General features: G+C 45.9%; 1 protein-coding gene across 8 annotated transcripts in view; it reads right to left on the bottom strand.

Annotated features, from left to right (window-relative positions):
• MTSS1 (MTSS I-BAR domain containing 1) overlaps positions 1-5152 on the bottom strand; it is a 161096-nt gene extending 155944 nt beyond the window's left edge. For 7 of the 8 annotated variants that reach the window (XM_052651621.1, XM_052651618.1, XM_052651622.1 and 4 more), the window contains exon 1: positions 4636-5152. In XM_052651621.1, coding sequence (XP_052507581.1) covers positions 4636-4707 — 72 coding nt within the window. In that variant the 5' untranslated portion in view covers positions 4708-5152. The remainder of the gene's footprint in view (positions 1-4635) is intronic. The other variant, XM_052651619.1, reaches the window with a different exon arrangement.
• Positions 5153-20067: the final 14915 nt, after the last annotated feature.

Genomic DNA, 20067 nt, shown 5'->3' with positions numbered 1-20067 from the left:
CCTGTATCTCTGAACAGGCACCATTCCCGGCAGTTTCCTGCTGCCGGTTTTATGACATCTTCACTTCTCTTCCTTCTCCCAGAGGCCTATACTGAGGAAGCTGTAAAAGCCTGGGCAAACACAGCCATTTGCCAAGAGAAAAAGCAACGTGGGGCCCATCTGTACTTTACAAGGGCTTGGCTTGTCTGTCTTTGCATGTCACCATTTACAGAGCAGCCCACCTCCCTCAGAGACCAGGCCACTGGCGGAGGCCTTGGGTGGACTTTCAGTATCTTTCTAGAGAAAACTTTTTTTTTTCCCCTTCTTTTGAAAGAGTCAAACGGAAGTCCGACAGGGGCTGACCAATGTCCTTTCCCAGGCTGAACTACCAGCCCCTCCTTTACGGCCACCATATTGAATTGAACTGGACAAGCAGCTCTCGAAGGGCAGCCTTGGCCCCTCCACCGCCCAGCAAAAGGCCTTCCACACAGCAGGGCTTCAACAAACCCTGAGGAAGTGAGCCTCTTGTCTGACAGCAACCCCAAAACAAAACAGTAAGAGGTGGGGGGTGGCGGAGAAAACCCTGAAATCATTATCCAGCCCTGGATTCACTGCTCACATTCTTGATCTTGTGATAAGTAAGGGAAAATAGCATGATGTGTCTTCGAACCACAAAAGATTTCCATGGAATTCAAGAAGTCCCTTTAGCAGGTCTAATTTTAGGTAGAATTTAGGAGAGGAGGATACTGGTGGCAAACAGAGGTGGGGGGCAGTGGAAGAAAATTGAACAAGGCCCCTATTCTGCTCGGCACAGGTGCTGGTAACAGGACACCCCTGTCTAAAGTGAGACGTGGGTGGGGAACTCAAGGTGGGGTTGGGTATTCTTTCACCCCCAGTCACATTATATAACCCCAAACATACTCTCCAATCCAGTACAAAGTTCTCCCTGCATTCGGGCCCCACACAGCTCCTAACATGCTGACTCTTGAGCAACAAAGCAGAGGAAAATATGTGATTTTAGCATCCAACTTCTTGTTTTTTTAACTAAGTTAATTATTAAAAAAAGACAGACATCAACAGAGTGAACTGACCTCAAGTTTGGCCAGGGTCTCCTGGTCTTAGAAGCTTTCCAAACATCACCGAATTCTACATGCCGGTTCAATTACTTAACTAAAAAGATTTTCAAATACAAATCTTAGGTCAGTTCGTTGTACACCTGAAACTAATGTTACGTGTCACAGCTCAATTTTAAGGAAAGTAATGGCACAGATCTGCTGTTTGAAGCATTAGCTGTGTTTCTTGGGACTTGGAGAGAAATTCCAAAAAGATTTCAGGATCAACTAATTTAGTCAACAGGGCTGAAACACCAGAAGTCAGTCATCTGGCCTTCCACAGTTGCTTCCAAGCTACAGTTCCCCTAGACGAACAGCCGACGGGCCCGTGCCTCCAGCCACATGAATCCTGTCTCTCCTTCCCTCTGGGACCAGCTCACATCAGATGACTTGATTTATGTGGAAAGGCAGCCAGTAAGCGATTTTGCACACCACCATTCATTAGTGACCACCACAGTAGGGTGGAAGAAAGGGAAAAAACACAAGGTTTCCTCTCATCAAGGAATCAATAAGTTATTTAACAGCTGCTGTGGGATCCCAGTGGAAGAAAATGAAGGGTTTCTTCACTGCTCCTGTCCCCCTGAAAAGGATACAACGCACACCCTGACAGCCCAGGACTTAGCCAGATGAAGGATCGTTAGAAGAAAGCAGAAAGAATCCTCCCCAGCTTTTCCATGTCTTGAGGTTCTTTGGTTTGGGAAGATGGATGGGGCTAGGCCTTGAAATTACTCCATTTTTTGTTGTTTTCTTTTTTTTCTCCAAAGAGGAAATTGACTCCCTTCCTGTGTTGCTGTACATTTTGGAGAATCAAATGCTACTTTAAAACAAAAATTTTTTTTCCTTACCCTTTCCTCACCCCACTTTAACATCACTTCTGAGAAAATAACCTAAAAATGTTCTCAAGATGGCATTTCAAATGAGCTTCCAAAACGTATATGTGTCCTTCACAGCAAACAGAAAGGGGACCACAAGCGTCATAAACGTATTGTGGGAGTTCAAGGAAAAAGGAGGATAAGCAGGTCCTTAGAAAGACAGCCCACTTCAGATATTAAAAAGTGACTTTTACTGCTGACAACTTCATGCATAAGCATACCACACAACACTACATGCCCAAATTTTAAAATTCCCCTTTAAAATGTCACTGCCTTCTAATCCACGAAGAAGTCTTTTCCAAAGAAAACTCCTTGAAAAACACTTTGCAACTGTCTTAGGCATAAACAATCATGGAAATTAGACAACCCCCCTTTTTCCCTTATCTCTCTACTCCCCAAAAGTCTGAAATTCTGCAGATCTCAAGGCATGTTTTCATCTTCCACTCCACTTCACTTTGAAAACCTTTGACTGACAAAACAAAATAAACCTTTAAAATAAATGTCTTCCCAACAGGATGTTGAACAAACCCGACTCAATTCAGAGAAAGAGCTCAAGAACCACAAACTATAGATCCAGCACTCAAAGGGTATTAAATAAGTCTTTATTTTTAACTGGAATCTTGTGGAAGGAGAAGCACGCCACGTTAGCACCCATCCCCGGCCAAAAGGCACTGCAGGGCAGCCAGGACACACCAGGCGGAAAGCATGGGCGCCCGCCCTGAAGTGGGTTACTTTCGAAGGGCTTGGGGTTCCAACCCATAAGAACTGAGCCTGGATTCTGGATTAATGAACAAAGAGGAGAAAAAAATCAGGTGTGAACACACTGAGACTGCAGTGGGGACATGGGTTAGGTCACTGGGTCCACGTTATACAGAGGGACTAGAAACATCCATTTCTCTCCTCCAAAACACACAAGCAGTTCTCCCAACCCATCTCAAATTCTTCCCCTGGTGATCATAATCCACGTGTGCCTTCAACCAAATCTTGTTTGATTACAAGGCCTGTATATTTCACTTAACAAGAAATATTGCAGAGTCCACAGAGGGAACCAAGCTTTGTCTCAATTATTCAGTGGGGGTTGGGGGCAAAGGAATGAAAGGGCTGTCTTTGAACAGGACATAATCCATCTAATTCCAAGGGGCTGGATTAGAGGCATTCCTGGGCAAGCGAGGTCGCTGAACAGAATGCTCCACGAATGTCAATTTCTGACAAAAGGCACAGGCTCTGCAGGAGGATTTCAAAATGGACCAGACCAGGACGCAGGCACCTTGGCAAAGTTCACCCTGGGTGAGGTGGCAGTTGGTGCTTAGAGGAGAAAACAGGCCATGACAGCTGAGCATTCCTTCCCAAAGTCCATCTCCCAGGCGGAAACCCTCTCCAAACCTTACATTTCAACAGACAAAAGCACCTCCAGACGTGCAGGCAGCGGCTGAAGAGGGGCTGTCCACACCCACTCGCTGCACAGCTTTCCAAACCTGCCCACTCGTTTTGGAAGCAGAGCTTTTAATTAAACACCACCTCCCCGGATCTGTTGAGGCAAACTGGGGCTGGGCTAGAGCCAAAGAGAAGCTCCCTAAATACACATGAAAAAAAAAAATTCCCCCCACCGCCCCCAATTCCCACCTCCAGCCAGCTCGCGCGGCTGGTTATATTTCCTTTCGATTAGTAACACAGGGCCCTGGTCTATCTCTATGCACAGAAAATCCACATTCAAGGAGCAGGTTATCCCCAGTCCCACCCTTCGCAGGAAAAAGCCTGGGTGTTGTTCCCCGCCCCCATCACACACACTCACGCGCGCGCGGGCGGGCACGCGGGCGGGCACGCGCGCGCGCACACACACACACACACACACAGACACACACACACACAGACACACACAGACACAGACACACACACAGAGTCTTCACAATCCTTCCAAGAGAAAACCTGGTGTCTGTGCGTGTTAGGCGGGTCGGGGATACAGTTAAGATGCCCCAGTCCCGCCTTCGGGCTGGGAGCCTCAGTCTGGGGACGTGGGGTCCCCCGCAAGACTGCTCTGGGAACTTCTGCTCCACGCCCCAGGGGAGGGCCGAGGGGAGGCATGCAAACCCTAACCAGCTTTGGAAGAGCCTAATTAATACCTAATTTGCTCAGATCGCCCCCAGGTGGACCTGAAAGCCCACGAGCGAGAGGGAGGTCTCCCTCCCAGTCTCTCGGGCTGAGGGGCTCCTTCTCACAGCTGGGCAGAGCCCCTCCCCTCTCCCCACCACCGCGCCAGGCGCCCCCTCCCGTACCCCGGGGAATCAGGTGTCCGCCCAAGCATCCACCCCCTGCGGGTCGCAGACACTCAGACCAGCGACAGACAATGGAAAACTTGGAGCCAGGGCCCCGGGCCCCCAGGGAAATGAGATGATGCGGTCCCCTGGGACAATGAGCGGGAGCGGGCAGGGACCATCAGATACCGCTCCCCACCCACCCCTCGCCCCCACCAAGAGAAGCCGTCCGCTCGGTGACCCAGCAGAACCCAGAGCGGCGCCCCGGGTGAGCAGGTGACACCCGGGCCGGAGCGCTCTCGCAGGTGGCCGGCGGCCACGGCGCAGGCAAGGGCCGGGCGGCTGGCCCGGGGCGGAGGCGAAGACGCGCGAAGAGGTCAGAGCGCAGCGGCGGCCGCAGCCGCTCACCCGGCGTCCTACCTTCATGTCGCTAATGATGGTCTGGAAGAGGCCTCCGAGCGCGCTGCATTCCTTCTCAATCACAGCCTCCATTTTCCCGGCGCGGGCAGGGGCAGGACACACACTTGGAGCCGCCTGGACTGTGCGCGGGGCCGGGGATCTCTCACCCCGGGAGGAATTTCACCGTCCGAGTGACCCACCTCCGACTCGCAGCCTCTTCTGCAAAGAGGACGAAATGCCCGAGATCGACTGTTCTCTGCCCAAAATAATACTAAAATATTTTTAAAGCCAACCCGCTCCGTAGGGCGCCTACAGGCAGCGCTCCGCTCCTGGCCTTAAAAATGCCCGGAGAAGACTGACAATCAGGCCACCACTGGTGCCCACGACAGAAACGGCAAAGCCCATCTTGAAGCAGAGAAAATCGCCCGCTGACCAGGGGCCAGCGCCATTTCAAAATGCAAGATTTTCTAATTTAACTGATGTTTCTGAAATGAAACAAAAAAAAATCGCCCAAGAGCAGATCGGGTCTGCCCGCGGAGCCCTGATCTGTTGCTAGCAGCCGCGGCCGCCGCCTCCTTTTCTGTCCTGCGCGCCCAGCCCCAGCGCTCGCTACAGCTCGGCTCTTGCGGACGTTCGCAGGGGCGCACGCGCGCTCGCGGCCTTGCGTCCGCGGGGAGGCGCGGGGAGGGCGCGCTTACGGGGCCGCGCGGCCGCCGCACGCGGGCGGGGCTGGGAGCGCGTGCCCGGGAGGCGCGTGGGGCGCCGGCCGCAGAATAGAGCCGGCAGGCGCGCGGGCGGTGCGGGGAAGATCCAATCCCCGCGGGAGCCTCCTCCGCCGAGCACCCGCCCCCCGCCTCCCCTGGGCCGCGGGTCGCAGAGCCGAGAGGGAGTGTCAGCACGCGGCTGGCCGAGCGCCCACACCACAATGGCTGCGAGCGCCCGGCACGGAGGGTGCAGCCGTCGGCTTCGGGGACTTGCACGGTGGCACGATTAGCGCAGTACCTTGCAACTAGGGAGCGCTCGGTAGGGCGGGAAAACTGCCTCTACTGCTGTTGCTGCTGCAGGCTTCCAAGAGGCCCGTTCTCTGCTATCAGGACTGCAGAGCCAAGTCACTATTGCAAGCAGCCAAATACGTAATTAGGGAGAGTTCGGGGGCGTATCCTGCAGCGAGATGCCGAGTTCAGTAAGTTGCAGGATTATGGGAAAGTGGATTGATTTTGCTATTGCAAAATAAATGGCATTGCGCTTCTGTGTCCTGCTCGTCAGTTTATGGAGATTGCTGACTGCCCCTGACTTGGGCGGTGGTTTTTCAAGCGCTCTGAGAACATCCGGGTGGTGGTGTTACTGCAGAGAGCCCCGCTGGGAGTTTTAACCTGGAAATGGTACCAAAGGACTCAGGTTGATTTGGGAGCTGGTGGTTTGTTTTGCCAACTCCACCGCCTAACCACCTAACCAGATCTGTCATTTAGATCAACACCAAATAGACAAGGAGGAGGGGAGTCAAATGAGTAGATTTGCAAAGACCTGAAAACAAGCCCCCAGGTCTAGGCTGTTCCTTGACCCTTGAAGCACAAAGCTGTTCCCTTGTTTGAAGCACAAAGCAGGAAGAAAGGTGGGAGAGGGTAACAAAAGAAACTGTCTGCAAAATGCTGTACAGGCTTCTAGCAGACTCAGAACTAGGAAAAGATCTGGCTTTGAAAACTGCGTGAACCAAAGCGATGCATGGAGCTGTAGAAGATAATTTTCCTCTGGGCCACCCTGCCCCATTCTTAGTCATCGTCTCTCTCTCCACCCCTGTTCCCCAAGTCATGAGTGTTACTGCTAGAATTAGCTCATCTCTTGGGCAACCCCCTGGATCCTGTCCCCAAGGTCACTTGGATGCATAACTCTCATCTTCACCTTGCCAATAACCTTGACACATAGTTTGCTTTTGATCATTATCATTATTATGATTTCAATACTATCAGTATATCAGAATCACTGCTTGTAGGGCCAGATTGCCTGGGTTCAAGCTCCGGGTGAAAACCAATTCATGGTATGCGCTTTGGCCATACTAAATGGGTCTCAGTTTCTTCACCTGCAAATGGGGATAAAGGGAGCATCAACCACATAGGGCTGTTCTGAGTTTTACCTGCACTGTTATACATAAAGCATTTAGACTGGTTCCTGGCCTATAGTAAATAAGCACTCAGTAAATGTCATCAACAGAAATAGATTCACTGCAGCACTGTTCACAATAGCCAAGATGTGGGAACAACCTAAATGTCCATGACAGTTAAACTGATAAAGAAAATGTAGTCTGTACACACAATGAGACATAAACCTTAAAAAGGAAGGAAATCCCAGGATTTCCCTGACTCTATGCTGCCAATGCAGGGGGTGCAGATTCAATCCCTGGTCAGGGAAATAAGATCCCATATACCTCGAGGCCAAAAGATAAAAATAAATAAACAAACCTTTTAAAAGAAGGAAATCCTGCATTATGGGACAACATGGATTAGACTGAGGACATTATGCTAAGTGACAAGACACAGCTAAGTCAGAGGACAAATACTTCGCAATTCCACTCATATGAAGTGTGTAAACTTGTCAAGCTCATCAGATTGGAGAGATAAGAATGCTGGTCACCAGGAGCTGGGGGTGGGGGCATGGGGAGTTTCTAATCAATGATCATGAAATCTCAGCTATGCAGGACGAACAACTTCCAGAGGTCTGTTGCACAACACTGCTTATAATTAACCATGCCATATTGTACACTTTAAAATCTGTCAGGCGGGTAGATCAAATGTGAAGCGTTCCTACCACAATGAAATAAAATTTGAGAAAGAAGTAGGGACCAGGTCAAGGGTCATTCTCAGCCTGATCCCAGAGTGCATGTCACAAGCCTATAATGTTAGCATGCTGTCCCACTGACATGGCTGACGGCCTACTGTACACAGTCTAGGTGTTTTACCTGTATTATATCTAATCATCACCACAGACTTGAGAAGAAGGTGGTCAATCGAGCCTTTATTTTACTGTTGGAAAGTGGCAGGCAGGACTCCAGCTGTAGACGGCTGACTCCCATGCCTGAGGTGTTCCTTCTACCCAGTCTCCAACCCTCCTGGGCTAGAGCCCCACGCCTAAGCCTAAGGACCCTGTGGCCGGCTTTCCTGCCACATGCCTGCATTTAGATGCCCCCAAAGCCCCAACTTGAGCGGTGTTTCCCAAAGCTCACCTCTTTTGCCTCCTTATTCTTTGGCTCTACGCTGGCCACGGATCTGAGAGGCAGGCCCTTGTCTTTCACAACTAAGTGAACCACCCCAAATCACCTTGAGAGGGAGTCTGGGAGTTTCCACAAGGCAGGAAAAGCCTAGAGGTGAGACAACAACACTTGGCATTTTTAATAAGGTGAGTCTGAGAAACGGAGGGATTATGAGCAGGAAAATAACAAAGTCAGACTGACACCCGCTACATGACATGCTTTCCCCCATGTTTGAGCATCCCTCTAAGTTTTTCTATCTTCAAAACACCCAACACTCACTGAGCAGGCATCAAGATTTTATTAACATGCAATTTGTCCCAGGAGTATTTGCTTGTTTTTTAATAACTCTTAGGAGGAGGAACACAAAGTAATGAATCTACTGGAGGAATTTCAACTCCCCTGATCTTGGGAAGGAGAGTTGGGAAGGCAAGGAAGTCTTCCCCAAGCAGTGCCCATCACCCTCCTTGGACTAGGGTGTGCACCACCATCTCCTGGCTCTGTGACCTCGGAGACACTGTATGATCTTTGCAGCCAGCCTCTTGGGAGTTCCTAACCCATGGGCCTATTACCCTGTAATGCCTCACACCACAGTTCCCTTCCCTCCCAGACGTGAGTCCTAGCCTTAGGTGCATGAGCTGCACAAGGGCCTGGCGTTGTTCTCAAACTTGGCAATTGACATGCCATGGGGGAATTTTAAAACACCCATGCCTGGGCTCCACTCCCACAGGAGCCTGACTTAACTGGTCTATGGCCTGGGCCTCAGGACTTTAAAGTCTCCCAGACAAGTCTAATGTACAGCAAATTTAAGAACCCTGATCTAAGGAAATTGAACAGAAGATACCCATGCCTGGGTCCTACCTCTAAATAACTACAGTCTCTGGGGACTGGGATCCAGAATTTTTTAATGTATCATACAGATTTCATTCCATCTTCTTAAAAGGATGTATAGGCGTGTGTGTATGTGTGTATCTTGTCACTATTTGCCTTACATAAATGAGATAACATCACACACACACACACACACACACAAGCACATTTCTGGATCTTGTAAGTAACACTCTTATTAGCACCTCTTGCTATCAACAATTCCTGGAGAAATCCCTCCAGGTCAGTTAATATTGTCCTACTAGGTTCTTTAGTTACTTTCACTTTTTAAAAACAATTTTGATGAAACTTCAGAGGTACAGAAACAGTACAAGGAGAGTGCAGTCTTCTCCATCGCTCTTCATTGAGTCCCCAGATGATAACCCATTATGGTATTTGCTCCAGGCCTAGGTGTGGTTTACAGCCTTCTCAGCTGATTCTAGTGTGCGACTAGATTTTATGTGAGGCCCCCAGTTTGCTGTGAGACTTCAGGCAATGTTAGTAAAACCCCTGACCCTTGTGAGGGGCCTTTGCATTAGAGGGAGCTGTGCGAGGTGGTTGAGTGGATAGGCTCAGAAACAGACTGCCTGGCTTTGAATTCTGGCTCATCTTCGTCCTTTTCTGTGCCTCAGTTTCCTCATCTGTAAAACAGATCATGGAAATACAAGGCGTTAAGGCTATATGAGGCCTGAATGGTATTACTTTGTCTAATACTTGGCACATAGTAAGTAGTCAATAAAGGCTAGTTATTAATATTTTTAAAAGATTTTGGCCATGAAGCATGCAGAATCTTAGTTCCCTGACTAAGAATCGAACCCCAGGCCCCCTACAGTGGAAGCATGAGGGCGTAAGCACTAGAGCACCAGGGAATTTTCAAGTTATTAACACATATTAATCATTAGCACAGCTCTTCTATGAAATAAAATTGGTTTAAGCTCACTCTCATGACCTCTAAGCAGAACTCTTTATGAGGCCAGAGCCACCAAATCCCTTGAAAAGCTGAGGAGTTGTCAGTACATTCACGGCTTCCCTGGTGACTCAGTCGTAAAGAATCACCTACAATGCAGGAGTCGGAGATGTGAATTCAGGAAGATCCCCTAGAAGAGGGCATAGCAACCCACTCCAGTATTCTTGCCTGGAGAATCCCATAGACAGAGGAGATTGGCAGGCCACAGTCCATAGTTTCACAAAGAGTCGGACACGACTGAAGGAACTTTGCACGCACGCCGTATATCAAACTGTCTCAAATGTAGAGTCAGAACCCCTTTTGAAAATGAAACTAGCAACAGTCAACAAGTCATATCTGTGGCAATGACTCACCTTGAGATGTTTGGGATGTGTTTGTGGATGGTGGCCTGGGAGACACTCAAATGTAACCTCAGTGTGCAGAACGTGTCACAGGGGCAAGAAACTCATGAAAGGTCTCACTTTATGGACTGATTGGCTGCCAGGCCAAATAATGCTGAACAGTAGGGTCACAAGCCCATGCCCACGGGGGTCAGGCAGCACACCTGAGTGAAGCAGGCCAGGTGGAAGTTCACCTGGTCAGGGAGACTGTCAAGCTCTGAAGAGCAAACTCTCCTTCTAAGTCCAGCTGCTCCCCAGTCCAAGGCCAAATGGGGAAGGTAGGCCCTGAATTTCCACATATTCCAGTCCTTCTGGTAGAGCTGAAAGCTTGGAGCTTGATGAGAAGTTTGCCCAAATCAAAATATTTTAAAATTTCCCTGTTTTTAAAAACTCACCTGGAGACCAGTGTGCAGTTTCTGGTCATGGAATCAAATACAGTAATTTCCCTACATATGAACAAGCTGTGTTCTAGGAGCACATTCTTTTCTTTTCTTTTTTTTTTTTTAACATATTTTTTAAAATTTATGTTTAACTGAAGAATAATTGCTTTACAGTGTTATGTTGGTTTCTATCAAACATCAACATGAATCAGCCATAGGTTTACCCATATCCCCTCCCACTTGAGCATCCCTCCCACCCCTCTAAGTTCTTACCAAGCCCTGTTTGAGTTCCCTGAGTCATACAGCAAATTCCCATTGGTTATCTATTTTACATACAATAATATCTGGAGTTACTCTCTGCATACATCCCACCCTCTCCTTCCTTCCCCCTACCCAGTCGTGTCCATAAGTCTGTACATTCTTAAGTCCAACTTGTACGTAAGTCCAGCAAAGTTAGCCTGGGTACCCAAATAACACAATCGGCTCCATAGTACCGTACTGCAATAGGTTAATAATACTTTTTACAAAAATAATACATACATAAAAAACAAACATAAAAAATACAGAAAATGCTTTAAATCTTATGGTATAGTATCTTGAAAAATACAATGGTACAGTACAAGAACTGGCATATAGGGGCCTCTGACATCCTTCTCCTTATTTATATTCTCCCAAATGCCCGCTGACTACCAACCTGGCTTCCGAGTAGCCATCATATTGAGATCAGGGCTCCCAGGGAAGCTGATATCCCCATTGCATTTTTAGAACAAGAGTGTCCCAAGCCTGATCGCTTCTTCTTCTGAAGCTTAGCTTTTTCTGTTCCACACAACTCTGATGAGACAAAGGAACATTTTGTATGTAATATATGAGTTCTGGTTAGAGTAGCAATAAAAGAAGATGAGAAGCATATTATTTGAGAACACCCTACCTTTAACATACCATGCGAAGCAATTGAAAAACCGTCTAGTTATTTTTAATCAATCAGAGGCATCTGAGTTGACCTAGAAATGGAAAATATTACACATTACACAAAACCCAATATTTTGTGATATAAACAGTCTGAAGAGGTGACTTCCAGTTTTTGTAGAGAGGCAGATTCTATAACCTGAAAGCCCTCCAGCTATGGCTGTGAAGACACTCAAGGTACAATGTAACCAGAACCCTTTCAAATACAGGGCAGAGCTGGTATGAAAGAAAGGAAGTCCTCAGAGGCTGGAAGCAAAGAGGAAGATAACAACCAGCAGAGAATATGTGGAGCTGATGCCTCCATTGCCCTGGGAGGAGCCCTTGGTTTCAGTAATCCAGGGGCCCAGATGTTCACCCACAAAAGGGGATCAGAAAAAGAGGCCCTGGACCAATACATCCTCCATGTATGAAGGATGCATAACTGAGAGCCCTCTTCAGAGTCAGAAAGCCCCCTCCCTCCTACAACCACCCCCCACAATGGCGCAGCTTCAAGGACACTTGGACCAGGAAGCACTGTGCCTAGTAGGACAGGTAGCCGATGCAAAGTGTGATAGCCTTGGTTCAGGCTCTGGGTAGGGGGCCAAAAAGTGTACAATGAGAATGTACAACCAGGGGCCTGCATCACAGCTGCGTTTGGAGTTTGAATTTGTTTTACCTTGAATAGATCCAAAATGCCCAACATAAGAATTACTGTGAAAACTTGTTACTGGCCTAAAATAATCCTGAGTAACCCAGCAGAAGCAACAGCGAAATGGCTCGGAGGGGACCCACTTTCAATCAAGTCCTCATAGGATTCCCACACATAAAGGCCCTGGAATGAGTTCAGAATTCAAAAGTATACGTTACATAAAGGAATAGATCGAGAGTCAGCAGACAGGGACTTCCCACCTTGCAATGCAGGGGACATGGGTTCAGTCCCTGAGTCAGGGAACTAAGATTCCCAATGCCTCAGAGCAACTAAGGCCAAGTGCTGAAACTACTGAGCCCACACAGCACAGCTAGAGAGTGTGTGTGCCACAAGGAAAGAGCCCACATGACTCAGCAAAGACCCCATGTGCAGCAACTAAAGCCAGACACAAAGAAATAAAATTTTAACAAAAGAGTCAGCGGACATAGCTAATATCAAGATGTAACCCACAAGAGTTAAAGATAACCCAAGAGTCTGAGAGATAAGTATATCTAACATGGTTGAAATAAAGGAGGAAACAAAAGCACAACACGCTTTTCCTCTTTTCTGAAAAGAGGAAAAGCACTGTGGAAGAATTACGTTGACTGCCTAGTAATAAAAACTAAAATCATTGAAACTACCATGTGTATTTGAACTTTGTGAGGATAGGTTAGGACAGGTTAGAACTGAAAAGAGAGTTTTTGATCAGAAAGATCAGAAGAAAGCACATAGAAATAAAAAAGTAGAAAATAGAAAAAAAGAGGTTAGGAGACAAGGACATAAGGAGAATAAAGCTTAAAGTTAGAGAAAGAGGAGACAGGAAAACAGATATTTCAAGAGACATTGGGTGAGAATTTTCCGCAGTTGATGAAATACGTAAATCCTCAGATTTAGGTAGCACATCACATTCTGAACAAGATAAACTCAATAAATATATATATTCTCATACTGAAAAATTGTAATTTCTGCTGTATACTCATTTCCTTCAAAGTGGTTAAAAAAAAAACTTACAATAATAAAAAATGAAACTGTTTTTACTGACCATCCTTGCTCCTGGAAAGTATAGTAAAATCACTTATTATCAGAACTTACTATCAGGGTTAACCACCATCTGCAGAAGCTGAAGGAGGGTTGGTACAACGGCCTTTTGGAAGAGATAGCAGTATCACTGTGCTGACCACACTTTTCCTTGTCAAATTTCTCTTTCAGGCTGTTTATCTGGGGTTTTGTATCAGCAGGGTACTGGCAGGAAACAGATGGCCCAGTGCAACTGAAAATGGAGGAAGTTTAAGAAAGAGACACGGGCAGGGCTGAAGGAAACCAGTGGGACTGTGCAGTTCCGGGGGCCAAGGCAGGATGCCACGGTCACTCCTGGGACTGAAAGGCAAGGAGGGCTGGAGCCTGCAGCCGCACAGAGAGGGCCACCTGGTAGGAGCTGTCGGCTTCAGCAGAGTGAGGCAGCCAACCTGCCCCGCAGGGACCAGACCCCAACAGAAGCAGGACCCCTAGTTTGCCGAGGAGAGTTTGTTCACCTCCATTCTTCTGGTCATAGTAAACACCCTCTTCCAGCAACACAAGAGAAGACTGTACATGTGGACATCACCAGATGGTCAACACCAAAATCAGATTGATTATATTCTTTGGAGCCAAAGATGGAGAAGCTCTATACAGTCAGCAAAAATAAGACTGGGAGCTGACTGTGGCTCAGATCATGAACTCCTTATTGCCAAATTCAGACTTGAAGAAAGTGGGGAAAACCACTAGACCATTCATGGTATGACCTAAATCAAATCCCTTATGATTATACAGTGGAAGTGACAAATAGATTCAAGGGATTAGATCTGATAGACAGAGTGCCTGAAAAACCATGGATGGAGGTTCGTGACATTGTACAGGAGACAGGGATCAAGACCATTCCCAAGAAAAAGAAATACAACAAGGCAAAATGGTTGTCTGAGAAGGCCTCACAAATAGCTGAGAAAAGAAGAGAAGCTAAAGGCAAAGGAGAAAAGGAAAGATATACCTGTTTGAATGCAGAGTTCCTAAGAATAGCAAGGAGAGATAAGAAAGCCTTCCTAAGTGATCAATGCAAAGAAATAGAGGAAAATAATAGAATGGAAAAGACTAGAGATCTCTTCAAGAAAATTAGAGATACCAAGGGAACATTTCATGCAAAGAGGGACTCAATAAAGGACAGAAATGGTATGGACCTAACCGAAGCAGAAGATATTAAGAAGAGGTGGCAAGAATACACAAAACTATACAAAAAAGATCTTCATGATCCAGATAACCGTGATGGTGTGATCACTCATCTAGAGCCAGACATCCTGGAATGTGAAGTCAAGTGGGCCCTAGGAAGCATCACTATGAACAAAGCTAGTGGAGGTGATGGAATTCCAGTTGAGCTATTTCAAATCCTAAAAGATGATGCTGTGAAAGTGCTGCACTCAATATGCCAGCAAATTTGGAGAACTCAGCAATGGCCACAGGACTGGAAAAGGTCAGTTTTCATTCCAATCCCAAAGAAAAGCAATGCCAAAGAATGCTCAAACTACCGCACAATTGCACTCATCTCACACGCTAGTAAGTTCAACTCAGTTCAGTTACTCAGTCGTGTCTGACTCTTTGCGACCCCAAGAATCGCAGCACGCCAGGCCTCCCTGTCCATCACCAACTCCTGGAGTTCACTCAGACTCACATCCATCAAGTCAGTGATGCCATCCAGCCATCTCATCCTCGGTTGTCCCCTTCTCCTCCTGCCCCCAATCCCTCCCATAGTAAAGTAATGCTCAAAATTCTCGAAACCAGGCTTCAACAGTATGTGAACCGTGAACTTCCAGATGTTCAAGCTGGATTTAGAAAAGGCAGAGGAACCAGAGATCAAATTGCCAATATCCGTTGGATCATTGAGAAAGCAAGAGAGTTCAAAAAACATCTATTTCTGGTTTATTGACCACACCAAAGCCTTTGACTTTGTGGATCATAACAAATTCATCAAGAGATGGGAATACCAGACTGCCTGACCTGCCTCCTGAGAAATCTGTATGCAGGTCAAGAAGCAACAGTTAGAACTGGACTTGGAACAACAGACTGGTTCCAAATCAGTAAAGGAATATGTCAAGGCTGTATATTGTCACCTTTGTATTTAACTTCTATGCAGAGTACATTATGAGAAACCCTGGTCTGGATGAAGCACAAGTTGGAATCAAGATTGCCGGGAAAAATATCAATAACCTCAGATGTGCAGATGACACCACCCTTATGTCAGAAAGCGAAGAACTAAAGAGCCTTTTGATGAAAGTGAAGGAGGAGAGTGAAAAAGTTTGCTTAAAACTCAACATTCAGAAGACTAAGATCATGGCATCCGATCCCATTACTTCATGGCAAATAGATGAGGAAACAATGAAAACAGTGACAGACTTTATTTTGGGTGGCTCCATAATCACTGCAAATGGTGACTGCAGCCATGAAATTAAAAGACGCTTACTCCTTGAAAGAAAAGCTATGATCAACCTAGATAGCATCTTAAAAAGCAGAGACATTACTTTGCCAACAAAGGTCTCTCTAGTCAAAGCTATGGTTTTTCCAGTAGTCGTATATGGATGTGAGAGTTGGACTGTGAAGAAGGCTGAGCGCCGAAGAATTGATGCTTTTGAACTGTGGTGTTGGAGAAGACTCCTGAGAGTCCCTTGGGCTGCAAGGAGATCCAACCAGTCTATCCTAAAGGAAATCAGTCCTGAATATTCATTGGAAGGACTGATGTTGAAGCTGAAACTCCAATACTTTGGCCACCTGATGCAAAGAACAGACTCATTTGAAAAGACCCTGATGCTGGGAAAGATTGAAGGCGGGAGAAGGGGAAGACAGAGGCTTAGATGGTTGGATGGCATCTCTGACTCGATGGACATGAGTTTGAGCAAGCTCCGGGAGTTGATGATGGACTGGGAGCCTGGCATGCTGCAGTCCATAGGGTCGCAAAGAGACACGACTGAGCAACTGAAGTGACTGACTGATTCTTCTTTCTCAGAAGTGTCTCAGTTTAGACAATAAATTATTTGATGGCTCGCATAAGGGAGCTTGTTGGTACAATCCATAGCATCAGCTTCCTGGGGAACCAGGCAGAGTAGCCAAAGATGGATAAGCTAGTGAAGGAATGCAGGTTGAACATCTCCTGCTTAGCAGTACATTTCTTTAAGAGCAACTTTATTATTGGACTTCCCTGGTGGCACAGTGGACAAGAGTCTGCCTGCCAATGTAAGGGACACAATGTAAGGGTTCAATCCCTGATCCAGGAAAATTCCACATGCCACAGAACAACTGAGCTCATATGCCACAACTACAGAGTCCACACTCCAGAGCCTGTGAGCTGCCACTTCTGAAATCCACATGTTTAGAGCTTTTGCGCAACAAGAGAAGCCAGCACAATGAGAAGCCCGCACATCTCAATGCAGAGTAGGCCCTGCTCACTGCAACTAGAGAAAGCCTGCATAGAGCAACAAAGACCCAGTGCAGCCAAAAATGAAATAAAATAGCTATCTTATTCACATACCATTAAATGTGCCCTCTTCAAGTATAAAATTTGCTGATTTTTAGTATATTTACAGAGTAGGGCAACATTCGCTATAACCAATTTTAGGAAATTTTCATCCCTTCTCAAAGTCACTCTCTACCCATTAGCATCACTCCCCATTTCTCCCCAATCTCCCCGAGCCCAGCCTAGGGCACCACTCATCTACTTTTTTGTCTCTATAGATTTGCCTGTGCTACACATTTCATATAAATGGAATCATAAAATATGTGGCTTTTTATGTCTGGCTTCTGTCACGTAGCATATGTTTTCATGTTTCATCCATGTCACAGCACATGTGAGTACTAGATTCCTTTTGATGGCAGAATAATATTTTATTATGTGGATATACCACATTTTGTTATTCATTTATCAGTTGATAGATATTGGAATTGTTTCCACCTATTGGCCATTATGAATAAAGATACTGTGAATAACTGTAAACAGGTTTTTTGTGGACATATATTTTCAGTTCTCCTGGGCATCCCCCTATGGTGGAATTGCTGAGTCATATGCAAAATCTATCTGTAATCTTTTGAAGAATTGTCTGTTTCCCAGTAAGTAGATTTATACTCCATATAATTCATAAGGTTTTTTCACAACATGAATTAGCTCTGATGGAGTCATTGTCTATTTATAATGATGACATCATCCGTCCACATCAAGATAGTTTCCTGCTATCTTATCCCCAACTAGTCACTGATGGAGTGGTAAACCTATTACTCCGCACTTCACTCATAGTAAATAGTTTCCTGAGTGTTCTAGTAGCATAATTTTAGAGATTAAAAAAATTATTCTAGAAGAATTCCATTGCTAAAGTGCTTCTAGCACTGAGTCCCAGGTAAACAGAATTCTACTATAGCCAATTAATATTCTATCTATACATCTGTCTCTTATAAGTTTGGTGAGTGGGAGTCTATCACTAAGTCAGTTAATTCTGGATTCACTGGCAAGGCTAAGATCTTGGATCTACAAAGCTCATTCTGATGTATTTGGGCAGCAGAGTACATAAAGTGGCACAAGAATTAGACAGGCCTGGAAGTAAGAGGCTGAGCCCTAGGAGCTTAGCATCAACAGTCTCTGTTCCACCCACTTCACTCATTTAAGTGACATCTGTGGTCCAGGGCTCCCTCTTCTTGGCAACCCCGCAAGCATACCTGCAGTTTCAGGAGGTTTTGCCAGGGCAGGCGCCAGTTTCCTTCTCCTATGCCTGGAGCTTTTCTTTGAAATTAACAACAAATCAGGAGCACAGAAGACCTGTCTTTAATGTGGAGACATGCTAGGATGGAATGGGTATGGGTTTTGGAATTATCAAGATTCAAGTTCAAATCCTCATGGCTTTGTATCTCAGCTGTGTCCATGAACAAATTACTTAACTGGTCCATACCATCATTGGCAAAACACAAAATATAATGCCAACTACTAAGTCTTACAGATTGGAGATAATGTGGTTCTTGAGCCTAACCTGTAACAGACACTTGGAAGAGGGGGCACTCTCCTTAACAAGACACTGCTGGCATTCCCCCCTTCAGAGTCTAATAAGGGAGGCTTTGTTTGGGGTAACAGAGGTGAATTTCAGCCTCTGAGCCAGGAGACATTTAATCAATTGTTGCAAAGCAGTTCTGCCTGTTTACTTTTAATAATGGGTTTGTTTGCTTTTAATAATAAGAACCAGACCCAACCCTCCTATTTTCTGAAGCTTGTGAGCAAATGGATGCTTGTGAGCTGGAACTCGGTAGCAATCTTTGCGGCCGCAAGTGGCCAGTGGCCATAGGCAACAAGTGAAAACAGGTTGTGTATAGGGAAACATTTCATTTGCAGAGGTAATGATATTTACCGCTGATCCTATCCATCAGCTTCAAAGGTGGTGGCAAGCATTACCCAACTAATGAGCCCAACACCCCCGGCTCCCTGTCCCCAAGGCAGGAATGATGCTTCATAGTAATCTCCCCAGTGATGCCCATCAGGAGACAGAGGCAGACAAGAGGGCTTTGTGATCCCAGGGGAGTCAAAGATCCTCTCTGGGTCTCAGTGTCCCCATTAGAAAAGGAGAGACTTGGTGGCTCAGACAGTAAAGAATCTGCCTGCAACACAGAAGACCCAGGTTTGACTGCTGGGTTGGGAAGATCCCCTGGGGTAGGAAATGGCTACCCACTCCAGTATTCTTGCCTGGAGAATCCCATGGACAGAGGAGCCTGGTGAGCTACAGTCCATGGGGTCACAAAGAGTCGGATGTGACTGAGTGACTAACACTACTACTACTACTGGTCCCTTCTGGGTGAGGTTAAAGGTGTCTGCCATGTGAATGGCAGGCTGAACTTGGGCTCTCTCTGGATTCTGTGTCTGCTTTAGATATAGGTATAAATGTCTGTCTCTGTGGATATGTGTCTTTCTGTTTGGGAAACAGCTGGAAAAAGAATTAGGGAAAGGATGGGTGCTGTTTGCTCCAGGCAGTGACTCAGTGAAAGAAGAAAGTGACTTCTTAGTCTTAAGCTTCCCCTGCCCCCCACCTTGTACATATAAATGCAAACAGCTGGAGTCCACCCATTACTGGACAAAGCAAGACAAAGGCTACCCATCACCTCATCTTCCCTACAACTGGGGCACTTCCCCCCTCCATTGCTTTGATGCATTTTACCCTAAAGCCATTTTAACCTAAACAGAGTGAAGTAGGAGAAGCCTACCCATCTCACATCTCCTATATCTGTGTTTTCTAGAACAAATTCCAACCCAATCATCAAATGAAAACACATTTCCACCAAGTTATTCTCCATAGTCTAATTTTTTCCTGATAGGGAGGTTAATACTGTAAAATGGCAATCTCTTCCCTCTTTGGTGATAGCTATTGGAAATATTTCTTTTACCCTGAGTTGGAATCTTTTCCCCCTATTGAAACGAATCTCTTAGGGACTTATAATCAAGGCACTACCTTTCCTTAAACATTGTCTCTCAGAGGAGAAACTTAAATAGATACACAATTCATGTACTCTTTGGCCACTGTCTCAATAGATATTATTATTATAAAATTACATTCAATATATCACATAGAATATACCATCTTTTATTTATATATCTATATATTCTATACTATAATTTCAGTTTATCCTTTAATATACATTATAATATATAATAATAATTTGAAAGCTAGATTATAAAAATTCAAAGTTACAGAAAGCAGTTCTATCAGGGGACTCATTCATGAAAATGGAAAGAAAGATCCTTTATCAAGTAATTCCCCCCAGGGGCCCGTAAATAGCAATCTCCCCCCATCCCCACCCTGTATTTCCATTCGATCTGTAGCAATCCCATTTAGCTAGCTGCATTACTGGACCGCCTCATTGTGTAAAGGAAGGTAAATTGTGTTGGTAACCATTTGGCTCTCTTTTTTTTTCCAACTTGCAACTAATTCATATGGCCA

The sequence above is a fragment of the Budorcas taxicolor genome, chromosome 14 (assembly GCF_023091745.1).
Source record: "Budorcas taxicolor isolate Tak-1 chromosome 14, Takin1.1, whole genome shotgun sequence".
NCBI lineage: Eukaryota > Metazoa > Chordata > Mammalia > Artiodactyla > Bovidae > Budorcas > Budorcas taxicolor.
This window is presented reverse-complemented; position numbering and strand designations above follow the sequence as displayed.